General features: G+C 42.9%; 1 protein-coding gene across 1 annotated transcript in view; it reads right to left on the bottom strand.

Annotated features, from left to right (window-relative positions):
- The window catches only part of LOC126354241 (sialin-like), a 65,751-nt gene extending 53,402 nt beyond the window's left edge, over positions 1–12,349 (bottom strand). Inside the window, exon 1 of the mRNA XM_050003743.1 lies at positions 12,214–12,349. Coding sequence (XP_049859700.1) covers positions 12,214–12,256 — 43 coding nt within the window. The 5' untranslated portion in view covers positions 12,257–12,349. The remainder of the gene's footprint in view (positions 1–12,213) is intronic.
- Positions 12,350–12,677: the final 328 nt, after the last annotated feature.

Here is a 12,677-nt window from a genome sequence, read left to right as displayed (position 1 = left end):
AAATACTTTCAGAAACGACTTCCTGATACATAAATCTATATTCGATGTTAACAAATTTCTCTTCTTCAGAAACGTTTTCCTTGCCATTGCCAGTCTACATTTTATATCCTCTCTACTTCGACCATCAACAGTTATTTTACTTCCTAAATAGCAAAACTCCTTTACTACTTTAAGTGTCTCATTTCCTAATCCAATTCCCTCAGCATCACCCGATTTAATTTGACTACATTCAATTATCCTCGTTTTGCTTTTGTTAATGTTCATCTTATATCCTCCTTTCAAGACACTGTCCATTCCGTTCAACTGCTCTTCCAAGTCCTTTGCCGTCTCTGACAGAATTACAATGTCATCGGCGAACCTCAAAGTTTTTACTTCGTCTCCATGAATTTTAATACCTACTCCAAATTTTTCTTTTGTTTCCTTTACTGCTTGCTCAATATACAGATTGAATAACATCGGGGAGAGGCTACAACCCTGTCTCACTCCTTTCCCAACCACTGCTTCCCTTTCATGCCCCTCGACTCTTATTACTGCCATCTGGTTTCTGTACAAATTATAAATAGCCTTTCGCTCCCTGTATTTTACCCCTGCCACCTTTAGAATTTGAAAAAGAGTATTCCAGTCAACATTGTCAAAAGCTTTCTCTAAGTCTACAAATGCTAGAAACGTAGGTTTGCCTTTTCTTAATCTTTCTTCTAAGATAAGTCGTAAGGTCAGTATTGCCTCACGTGTTCCAACATTTTGACGGAATCCAAACTGATCCTCCCCGAGGTCTGCATCTACCAGTTTTTCCATTCGTCTGTAAAGAATTCGTGTTAGTATTTTGCAGCCGTGGCTTATTAAACTGATAGTTCGGTAATTTTCACATCTGTCAGCACCTGCTTTCTTTGGGATTGGAATTATTATATTCTTCTTGAAGTCTGAGGGTATTTCACCTGTCTCATACATCTTGTTCACAAGCTGGTAGAGTTTTGTCATGACTGGCTCTCCCAAGGCCGTCAGTAGTTCTAACGGAATGTTGTCTACTCCGGGGGCCTTGTTTCGACTCAGGTCTTTCAGTGCTCTGTCAAACTCTTCACGCAGTATCGTATCTCCCATTTCGTCTTCATCTACATCCTCTTCTATTTCCATAATATTGTCCTCAAGTACATCGCCCTTGTATAAGCCTTCTATATACTCCTTCCACCTTTCTGCCTTCCCTTCTTTGCTTAGAACTGGGCTGCCATCTGAGCTCTTGATATTCATACACGTGGTTCTCTTCTCTCCAAAGGTCTCTTTAATTTTCCTGTAGGCAGTATCTATCTTACCCCTAGTGAGATAAGCTTCTACATCCTTACATTTGTCCTCTAGCCATCCCTGTTTAGCCATTTTGCACTTCCTGTCGATCTCATTTTTGAGACGTTTGTATTCCTTTTTGCCTGCTTCATTTACTGCATTTTTATATTTTCTCCTTTCATCAATTAAATTCAATATTTGTTGTGTTACCCAAGGATTTCTAGCAGCCCTTGTCTTTGTACCTACTTTATCCTCTGCTGCCTTCACTACTACATCCCTCAGAGCTACCCATTCTTCTTCTACTGTATTTCTTTCCCCTATTCCTGTCAATTGTTTCCTTATGCTCTCTCTGAAACTCTGTACAACCTCTGGTTCTTTCAGTTTATCCAGGTCCATCTCCTTAATTTCTCACATTTTTGCAGTTTCTTCAGTTTTAATCTACAGGTCATAACCAATAGATTGTGGTCAGAGTCCACATCTGCCCCTGGAAATGTCTTACAACTTAAAACCTGGTTCCTAAATCTCTGTCTTACCATTACATAATCTATCTGATCCCTTTTAGTATCTCCAGGGTTCTTCCACGTATACAACCTTCTTTCATGATTCTTAAACCAAGTGTTAGCTATGATTAAGTTGTGCTCTGTGCAAAATTCTACTAGGCGGCTTCCTCTTTCATTTCTTAGCCCCAATCCATATTCACCTACTATGTTTCCTTCTCTCCCTTTTCCTACACTCGAATTCCAGTCACCCATTACTATTAAATTTTCGTCTCCCTTCACTATCTGAATAATTTCTTTTATTTCATCGTACATTTCTTCAATTTCTTCATCATCTGCAGAGCTAGTTGGCATATAAACTTGTACTACTGTAGTAGGTGTGGGCTTCGTATCTATCTTGGCCACAATAATGCGTTCACTATGCTGTTTGTAGTAGCTTACCCGCATTCCTATTTTCCTATTCATTATTAAACCTACTCCTGCATTACCCCTATTTGATTTTGTGTTTATAACCCTGTAGTCACCTGACCAGAAGTCTTGTTCCTCCTGCCACCGAACCTCACCAATTCCCACTATATCTAACTTTAACCTATCCATTTCTCTTTTTAAATTTTCTAACCTACCTGCCCGATTAAGGGATCTGACATTCCACGCTCCGATCCGTAGAATGCCAGTTTTCTTTCTCCTGATAACGACATCCTTCTGAGTAGTCCCCGCCCGGAGATCCGAATGGGGGACTATTTTACCTCCGGAATATTTTACCCAAGAGGATGCCATCATCATTTAATCATACAGTAAAGCTGCATGTCCTCGGGAAAAATTACGGCCGTAGTTTCCCCTTGCTTTCAGCCGTTCGCAGTACCAGCACAGCAAGGCCGTTTTGGTTAATGTTGCAAGGCCAGATCAGTCAATCATCCAGACTGTTGCCCCTGCAACTACTGAAAAGGCTGCTGCCCCTCTTCAGGAACCACACGTTTGTTTGGCCTCTCAACAGATACCCCTCCGTTGTGGTTGCACCTACGGTACGGCCATCTGTATCGCTGAGGCACGCAAGCCTCCCCACCAACGGCAAGGTCCATGGTTCATGGGGGGAGGAGGTCTGGCATATGCGAATAAAAAAAAAAGTGCCTATGTTAGTAAGAAATATGACGTAATGTTCGTTCAGAGGTGCACACATCTCCGAAGGACCACTGCATCTTACTTCTTAATAACACAGATACTGCTACTTTGTGTTTAATGATTTAGTGTTAGACAAATCGTTAAATAGTAATCTTTTAGTCAAAATATCTGTGCAGCGTACTTGAAAAAATTGTATTGTCCTATTAACTTTCCCTTAAAAACTTTCGTGATGATGAATGCCTCAATTCTTGCAATATCTTCCATCCTCAAACTTCTTTCCGAAATATGTATTATTCACGTGAACAACGCGTACAAATAGTTGAAACAGACAGCGTATATTATGTTGTTGTTGTGGTCGTCAGTCCTGAGACTGGTTGGATGCATCTCTCCATGCTACTCTATCTAATGCAAGCTTCTTCATCTCCCAGTACCTACTGCAACCTACATCCTTCTGAATCTGCTTAGTGTAGTCATCTCTTAGTCTCCCTCTGTGATTTTACCCTCCACGCTGCCCTCCAATGCTAAATTTGTGATCCTTGATGCCTCAGAACATGTCCTACCAACCGATCCCTTCTTCTGGTCAAGTTGTGCCACATACTCCTCTTCTCCCCAATTCTATTCAATACTTCATTATTAGTTATGTGATCTATCCACCTTATCTTCAGTATTCTTCTGTAGCACCACATTTCGAAAGCTTCTATTCTCTTCTTGTTCAAACTATTTATCGTCCATGTTTCACTTCCATACATGACTACACTCCATACAAATACTTTCAGAAATGACTTCCTGACACTTAAATCTATACTCGATGTTAACAAATTTCTCTTCTTCAGAAACGCTTTTCTTGCCATTGCCAGTCTACATTTTATATGCTCTCTACTTCGACCATCATCAGTTATTTTGCTCCACAAATAGCAAAACTCCTCTACTACTTTAAGTGTCTCATTTCCTAATCTAATTCCCTCAGTATCACCCGACTTAATTCGACTACATTCCATTATCCTCGTTTTGCTTTTGTTGATGTTCATCTTATATCCTCCTTTCAAGACATTATCCATTCCGTTCAACTGCTCTTCCAAGTCCTTTGCTGCCTCTGACAGAATTACGATGTCATCGGCGAACCTCAACATTTTTATTTCTTCTTCATGGATTTTAATACCTACTCCGAATTTTTCTTTTGTTTCCTTTATTGCTTGCTCAGTATACAGATTGAATAACATCGGGGAGAGGCTACAACCCTGTCTCACTCCCTTCCCAACAACTGCTTCCCTTTCATGTAACTCGACTCTTATAACTGCCATTTGCTTTCTGTACAAATTGTAAATAGCCTTTCGCTCCCTCTATTTTATCCCTGCCACCTTCAGAATTTGAAAGAGAGTATTCCAATCAACATTGTCAAAAGCTTTCTCTAAGACTACAAATGCTAGAAACGTAGGTTTGCCCTTCCTTAATCTAGCTTCTAAGGTAAGTGGTAGGGACAGTATTGCCTCACGTGTTCCAACATTTCTACGGAATCCAAACTGATCTTCCCCGAGGTCGGCTTCTACTAGTTTTTCCATTCGTCTGTAGAGAATTCGTGTTAGTATTTTGCAGCTGTGACTTATTAAACTGATAGTTCGGTAATTTTCACATCTGTCAACACCTGCTTTCTTTGGGATTGGAATTATTATATTCTTCTTGAATTCTGAGCATATTTCGCCTGTCTCATACATCTTGCTCACCAGATGGTAGAGTTTTGTCAGGACTGGCTCTCCCAAGGCCGTCAGTAGTTCCAATGGAATGTTGTCTACTCCCGGGGCCTTGTTTCGACTCAGGTCTTTCAGTGCTTTGTCAAACTCTTCACGCAGTATCGTATCTCCCATTTCATCTTCATCTACATCCTCATCCATTTCCATAATATTGTCCTCAAGTACATCGCCCTTGTATAGACCCTCTATATATTCCTTCCCCCTTTCTACTTTCCCTTCTTTGCTTAAAACTGGGGTCCGTCTGAGCTCTTGATCTTCATACAAGTGGTTCTCTTATGTCCAAAGGCCTCTGTAATTTTCCTTCAGGCAGTATCTACCTTACCCCTAGTGAGATAAGCCTCTACATCCTTACATTTGTCGTCTTGCCATCCCTCCTTAGCCATTTTGCACTTCCTGTCGATCTCATTTTTGAGACGTCTGTATTCCTTTTTGGCTGCTTCATTTACTGCATTTTTATATTTTCTCCTTTCATCAATTAAATTCAATATTTCTTCTGTTACCCAAGGATTTCTAATAGCCTTCGTCTTTTTACCTACTTGATCCTCTGCTGCTTTCAGTACTTAATCCCTCAAAGCTACCCATTCTACTTCTACCGTATTTCTTTCCCCCATTCCTGTCAATTGCTCCGTTATGCTCTCCCTAAAACTCTGTACAACCTCTGGTTCTTTAAGTTTATCCAGGTCCCATCTCCTTAAATTCCCACCTTTTTGCAGTTTCTTTAGTTTTAATCTACAGGTCATAACCAATAGATTGTGGTCAGAGACCACATCTGCCCCTGGAAATGTCTTACAATTAAAAACCTGGTTCCTAAATCTCTGTCTTAGCATTATATAATCTATCTGAAACCTGTCAGTATCTCCAGGCTTCTTCCATGTATACAGCCTTCTTTTATGATTCTTGAACCAAGTGTTAGCTATGATTAAGTTGTGCTCTGTGCAAAATTCTACCAGGCGGCTTCCTCTTTCATTTATCTCCCCCAGTCCATATTCACCTACTACGTTTCCTTCTCTCCCTTTTCCTACTACCGAATTCCATTCACTCATGAGTATTAAATTTTCGTCACCCTTCACTGTCTGAATAATTTCTTTTATTTGATCATACATTTCTTCAATTTTTTCGTCATCTGCAGAGCTAGTTGGCATATAAGCTTGTACTACTGTAGTAGGTGTGGGCTTCGTATCTATCTTGGCCACAATAATGCGTTCACTATGCTGTTTGTAGTAGCTTACCCGCATTCCTATTTTCCTATTCATTATTAAACCTACTCCTGCATTACCCCTATTTGATTTTGTGTTTATAACCCTGTAGTCACCTGACCAAAAGTCTTGTTCCTCCTGCCACCGAACTTCACTAATACCCACTATATCTAACTTTAACCTATCCATTTCCCTTTTTAAATTTTCTAACCTACCTGCTCGATTAAGGGATCTGACATTCCACGCTCCGATTCGTAGAACGCCAGTTTTCTTTCTCCTGATAACGACATCCTCTTGAGTAGTCCCCGCCCGGAGATCCGAATGGGGGACTATTTTACCTCCGGAATATTTTACCCAAGAGGACGCCATCATCATTTAATCATACAGTAAAGCTGCATGCCCTCGGGAAAAATTACGGCCGTAGTTTCCCCTTGCTTTCAGCCCTTCGCAGTACTAGCACAGCAAGGCCGTTTTGGTTATTGTAACAAGGCCAGATCAGTCAATCATCCAGACTGTTGCCCCTGCAACTACTGAAAAGGCTGCTGCCCCTCTTCAGGAACCACACGTTTGTTTGGCCTCTCAACATATACCCCTCCGTTGTGGTTGCACCTACGGTACGGCTATCTGTATCGCTGAGGCACGCAAGCCTCCCCACCAACGGCAAGGTCCATGGTTCATGGGGAGAAGAGAGTATATTAAATAAGTGTGATATTTAACACGTTTGACTACAGAAGGTTATGTACAAGGTTGGCAGTCGAAAACGTGTTATCTACATTAATATATTTCTTACATTTCTTTATTTCTGTTTCCTCTGCTGTACAGCCTGCTCAGATCACCAGCCTAACTTCAAACAGAAGAAGGGGACTGACAGCGTTACATGTTAATAGAATCAGAAATCGATATATGTTACATACCGTATTAAAAACAACAGTTCCGGAATTGGGAAAAGGTATTCCAATCTAATCATTCGTGACCGGAAAGCTTAGGAAGAATGAAATCAGCAGAACATGTATACAAACGAATCAGTTCTGCTTATCAATGCAAAATTTTCCAGAGTACATAATAACAGCGTAGCTCAAAACATTAATCGTACTTCAGATAGGTGTAACGCAGTAAAAAGCAGTTACTGGCAGTCAGCTAATGACTAATAATTTGACAACTTTACATGCAAGATATATTTGAAACAACATTAACGTGAAATGTAGTCCCATTTTCAATAACACTGCAATACTAACATACAGTAGACAAAATGACAAACAACCTGAAATTTTGAAAACGAGCGATATGTATCGAAAAAGGAAGAATCATTTATAGTGTTCAATGAAAGTATAGTGTTATTCACAATGACAATTTCCGAAATTAAATTGTAATCGATATTTCAGTCTTCATAAACGTATCTCAGACATCCACGTTTGTTATGCTCACTTCCGTAGTCCGCGTTTCGCTCGCCTAGATAATGTTTCAGTATTGCCTGCTGGAAGTCTTCTTTTGATCTTTACAGACACTTCATAGTTTGTCAACCCCTTTCCAGGTTATTCTTCATCGAAGTATGAGTCGAATTTATTCATTAATTGTTGCATGAAACATGGAGGTACCAGTCGTTACTCGTTATCCTGTAATCTTCGGTATCGACACATTATTAAGAGATTAGGAACTTTATTATTATTATTATTATTATTAGCGAATTCTGCCTGTAAATGGAAGAAGTTAAACAAATAACTACACAAACATTTGTTTAGGTTCTCCTTGTTGCTCCGGTAGGTTCAAATGGCTCTGAGCACTATGGGACTTAACATCTATGGTCATCAGTATCCTAGGACTTAGAACTACTTAAACCTAACTAACCGAATGACAGCGCACAACACCCAGTCATCACGAGGCAGAGAAAATCCCTGACCCCGCCGGGAACCGAACCCGGGCGCGGGAAGCGAGAACGCTACCGCACGACCACGAGCTGCGGACTGCTCCGGTAGCTTTCATTCTTTCCGAAAAGGCTAGTTAATGTTACCATTCATTTGGACGAGGTGAGTTGATGCCAGTCAAGAATGACTTTGGGGCGACAAAGACGCCATTCCAGAATGAGATTTTCACTCTGCAGCGGAGTGTGTGCTGATATGAAACTTCCTGGCAGATTAAAACTGTGTGTCGGAGCGAGATTCGAACTCGGGACCGTTGCCTTTCGCGGGAAAGTGCTCTACCACTTGCACTTGCCCGTGAAAGGCAAAGGTCCCGAGTTCGGGTCTCGGGCCGCCACACAGTTTTAATCTGCCAGGAAGTTTCAAAGACACCATTGTCAACCTGTCACTGAGTTTAACAAGGTCGTATAACAGGGATACGAGAAGCTGAAAGTTCCTTCTGCGATATGGCGCATCGTACTGCATCTGCAGCAGCAATCTGAGCAGCTGCTGGCACCATACTGACACAAAGGATTGTTACAAATCCGTTACTTCAAGGACAGCTCCGAGCCAGTAGCCCTGTAACGTGCATTTTAGTGACCCCAAACCACCGCCATGTGCGAATTCTGTGGTGTAAAGCGAGATCTCATTGAAGGGCATGGTGGAAGTCTTTTGTATTTTCTTATGAAAGCCGGTTCTGCCTTGGTGCTAGTGATGACTGCGTGTTGGTTAGGAGGGGGCCAATTGATGGCCCGCAACCAACCTGTCTGCGTGCTAGACACATTGGACGTACACCTAGAGTTACTGTTCGGGATGTCATGTCATGTGACAGCACTAGTACTCCCGTAGTTATCCCACGAATCCTTACTGGAAATTTATACGTCAATCTGGTGAATCGATATTTTCTGCTGCCATTCATGCACAGTGTTCCACGGGGTGTTTTCCAACAGGATAACGCTCGCCCACATACCACAGTTATAAACCAACTTGCCCTGCAGAGTGTCGACATGTTGCCTTGGGCTGCATCGGACGACAAATCCAGCGCCGTCCACAAACAGCTTTAGCCGTACTTGTACTGACCGACCATGTGCAACAGGTATGGAATTCCATCCCACAGGCCGCAGCTCGTGGTCGTGCGGTAGCGTTCTCGCTTCCCACGCCCGAGTTCCCGGGTTCGATTCCCGGCAGGGTAGGGATTTTCTCTGCGTCGTGATGGCTGGGTGTTGTGTGATGTCCTTCGGTTAGTTAGGTTTAAGTAGATCTAAGTTCTAGGGGACTGATGACCATAGATGTTAAGTCCCATAGTGCTCAGAACCATTTGAACCATCCATCCCACAAACTGACATTCGGCACTTGTACAACACAATGTATTCCCGTCTGCATGCTTGCGTTCAACATTCTGTTGGTTGCACCGGTTATTAATGTACCAGCATTTCACATTCACGTATAACGGCTTATCTCGAGCGTGAATTAATCCGTGATCTTGCAATGACAACCTCCTACGTATGTTACCTAGACAAATGTATTCTCTAAATTTCATTACTCCACCTCAATCATCTCTTGGTGATGTGATTTTTTTCCTGCCAGCGTGTATAAAATTTGTTACAGTTTTATTGGTTCAAAAGGCTCTGAACACTATGCGACTTAACTTCTGAGGTCATCAGTCGCCTTGAACTTAGAACTAATTAAACCAGACTAACCTTAGTACATCACACACATCTATGCCCGAGGCAGGATTCGAACCTGTGACCGTAGCGGTCGCTCTGTTCCAGATTGTAGCGCCTAGAACCGCACGGCCCCTCCGGCCGGCACAGTTTTATTCAGAGTAAGTGTTCCTTGCCAGTCAACCCCGTAAGTCAGAGTTTGTGTCACGCACAGTCGAATACACTTGCTGTATCAAATTCTGGATGGGCATATGATGGTTCAGAGTACAAAGTTTTTAAAACGTTCTACTGTGGGTTAGTGAAAAGTTAACCCAGACTTTGTGATCTCACTTAAACACATTTCCAAATCGTACAAGCGGTGAAGGACTTCACCAACTAAAAATTTTAGTTATGATGTGAGGAGCTTCGGAAAGTCAGAGTTGTCTCTAGATAAAAACGTTGTAGACAGGTTGGAAGGAACTCTCACATCCCAGTCGCCGGTCACCAAAATGAAATGAGAGACATTCACAAAAGTGTCCCCGATTACATTGCATTGGACGTCGTCGCTTATTGAAACCGAGGTCGTATAACACCCGTCAAGCAGAGTAGCGAGGCACAGGAGGCGGAGAGGCCGCCAGTACTATAATCTACCAGCTACCCCGCCCTCGGTTGTGCTTGGTTTACGGGCTGCACTTACACCAACGATACATAACGTCAGTGACGCTGGTGCATTTCCATCCAGAGACTTCCAAAGTCTTCAGATTGGCGCTAGAGAATCCTCGAAAACGCCATCACTAAATAACTTTGTGGAAAAGACTCAGTAAGATGAAACTTCAATTATGCGCTTTGCGCCAGGAAATACAGTTTGCAGTATCATCGTAGACTCTTCTAGAGCTTCTAACCAGCACGTGTAATTGAGAGTCTATCCCAGGAGAACTGTTCCAAACCGTGGGCTATCAGACTTGGTACCTGATGCACGCCCTGCTATGACCAGAAGATAATGTTGCAATATCACTCGAGGACCAGTTAGGGTTTCTGGGTTGTTGTTCACTTTTTTGTGTGTCAGTGATCTAACGGTATTGTATTTGTTTCGCATTACTATTATGACCTATTAAAGATGCATAAATAAGCAAACAAATTCGCTACCATTCGATTACGGTTTTGGCAGCACAAAACTGGAGACCACAATTACCGTACATCTGGAGCGACATACACTGAAATGACAATGTGAAACAAACTGTACGAAAAACAGATTCCAGATTGAGATCGATTGAGAGGATCTTAAGCAAATTTAATGAAAGAAATGGCTCAAGAAACCCTTATTAAGTGTTGTTCATCAGTCTGGGACGCTTACCATGTTCGATTGTCAGCTCCTGGTAGCTGAGTGGTCAGCGCGACGGAATGTCATTCCTAACGACCCGGGTTAGAATTCCCGGCTGGGTCGGAGATTTTCTCCACTCTGGGACTGGGTGTTGTTTGTCCTTATCATCATCATTTCATCCCCATCGACACACAAGTCGCCGAAGTGGCGTCACCTTGAAAAACTTGCACCAGACGAACGGTCTACCCGACTGGAGGCCCCAGCCACACGGCATTTCCATTTACCATGTTCGATTAACAGAAGAGACAGAGAAGTGCAAACGAAGAGCGGCGCTTGAGAGCATTGCGAAGGTGCTCAACAAACTCCAACAGCAGACGCTACCAGAGACTTTACGCATCGCGGAGATGTTTACTGTTGAATTTCTAAGTGCGTACGTTCCAACAAGAGTCGAGCAATATCTTACTTCCTATCGAATACGTCTCGCTAAATGATCACAATGGAAAATGAGAGGTGCTGCAGCTGATACCGAGATTTAAGGACAGCTATAATGCCCACGCAGCATGCGCGATTGGAACAGGGAAGGGGGATTAGATAGCCGTACCAGAAGCATTCTTCACCACGCACGGTAATATGGCTTGTGGAATATAGATGTAGATGTAGAAATAAAAATGTAGAATATCACGTCGGTGTCAGAGTAGAATGATATCCAGAAGTTCAAATGGCTCTGAGCACTATGGGACTTAACATCTATGGTCATTATTCCCCTAGAACTTAGAACTACTTAAACCTAACTAATCTAAGGACATCACACAACACCCAGTCATCACGAGGCAGAGAAAATCCCTGACCCCGCCGGGAATCGACCCCGGGAACCCGGGCGCGGGAAGCGAGAAAGATATCCAGAAGTCAAACCGAGATCCTATGGTTAGGAGTTCTGGATCTGGATGAATCACATTATCTTCGAGTCTCGATCTGACGCGGAAAAGTCATCTTTGCGTAATACCCTAGACTTTTACCATAAAGTCGCCCGAAGGGAAAGACTTCAATCTCGCAGCTACTAGTGCTCTGTACGTATCTACATAAATTTGTTTTTATCATCAGATTCGCTTAGTATGTATTACGACTCTGGTTGTACAGTATGTACTCCAAAGGCCAATAAAGCAAATAAATAATAAAATGCTCGTATAGTACTTAGACGTCACAAGCTGCGGCATGATCACGAGTAGAACAGTGATACAGAAAATAGAATAAATTTCTTTGTTTACATTTATGATCACAAAATTGTTTGATACTTAGACTATCGGTTTCGGTCAGTGGTGACCGTCTTCAGACATGTATATTAGGCTATGTTTTAAATACAGATCTGAAGATGGTCATCCCTGACCGTTACCGGTACTCTAAGGACCAAACACTTTTGCGATCATAGACATAAACAAAAGTAACTTATTCTGAGCAGTGACGTGTGTGTGTGTGTGTGTGTGTGTGTGTGTGTGTGAGCGTGTGTCTGTGTACTGCTTACCGACGCTGTCTTGCGGTTTGGATGGCGGCGCCGCTACAGCCATGTCGGTCGCGAGTGCGGTGCGCTGTTTGCGTTTCTCGTCAGCTGGAGACCTTGTTAGCCGCTCTGTCCTGCGCCCAGGCGGATCTGTGGCTACGAGTACGAGCCTGTGGCGTATTTCATGTTTTTATCTGCGCGGGAATCCGCGACGGCGATGGAGGGGGAGCGACGCCGCTTGTCGCGCACGGCGTCATCCGGCCCGGCTGAGGCTGCGTCGGTAGGCTGGTGCCCATTGTACGCACCTCGTTACACGGCAAACGTCACATTACGCATCACTCGCCTTAGGCTGTTTGTTAGCGCTTTCAAGGCAAAAGGGCCGAAATCTTCCACTCAGATTCTAGGAAATGCTTGTAAGCGGACTCAGCGTGATTTGCCTCGCACTCTGTACCTCGCTTAACGTCTGTCCTGCCCTGCACTTCCTTTCA

The sequence above is a fragment of the Schistocerca gregaria genome, chromosome 3 (genome assembly GCF_023897955.1).
Source record: "Schistocerca gregaria isolate iqSchGreg1 chromosome 3, iqSchGreg1.2, whole genome shotgun sequence".
Classification (NCBI taxonomy): Eukaryota; Metazoa; Arthropoda; class Insecta; order Orthoptera; family Acrididae; genus Schistocerca; species Schistocerca gregaria.
The sequence above is the reverse complement of the archived record's forward strand: the minus strand, read 5'-3'. Positions and strand labels throughout refer to the sequence as shown.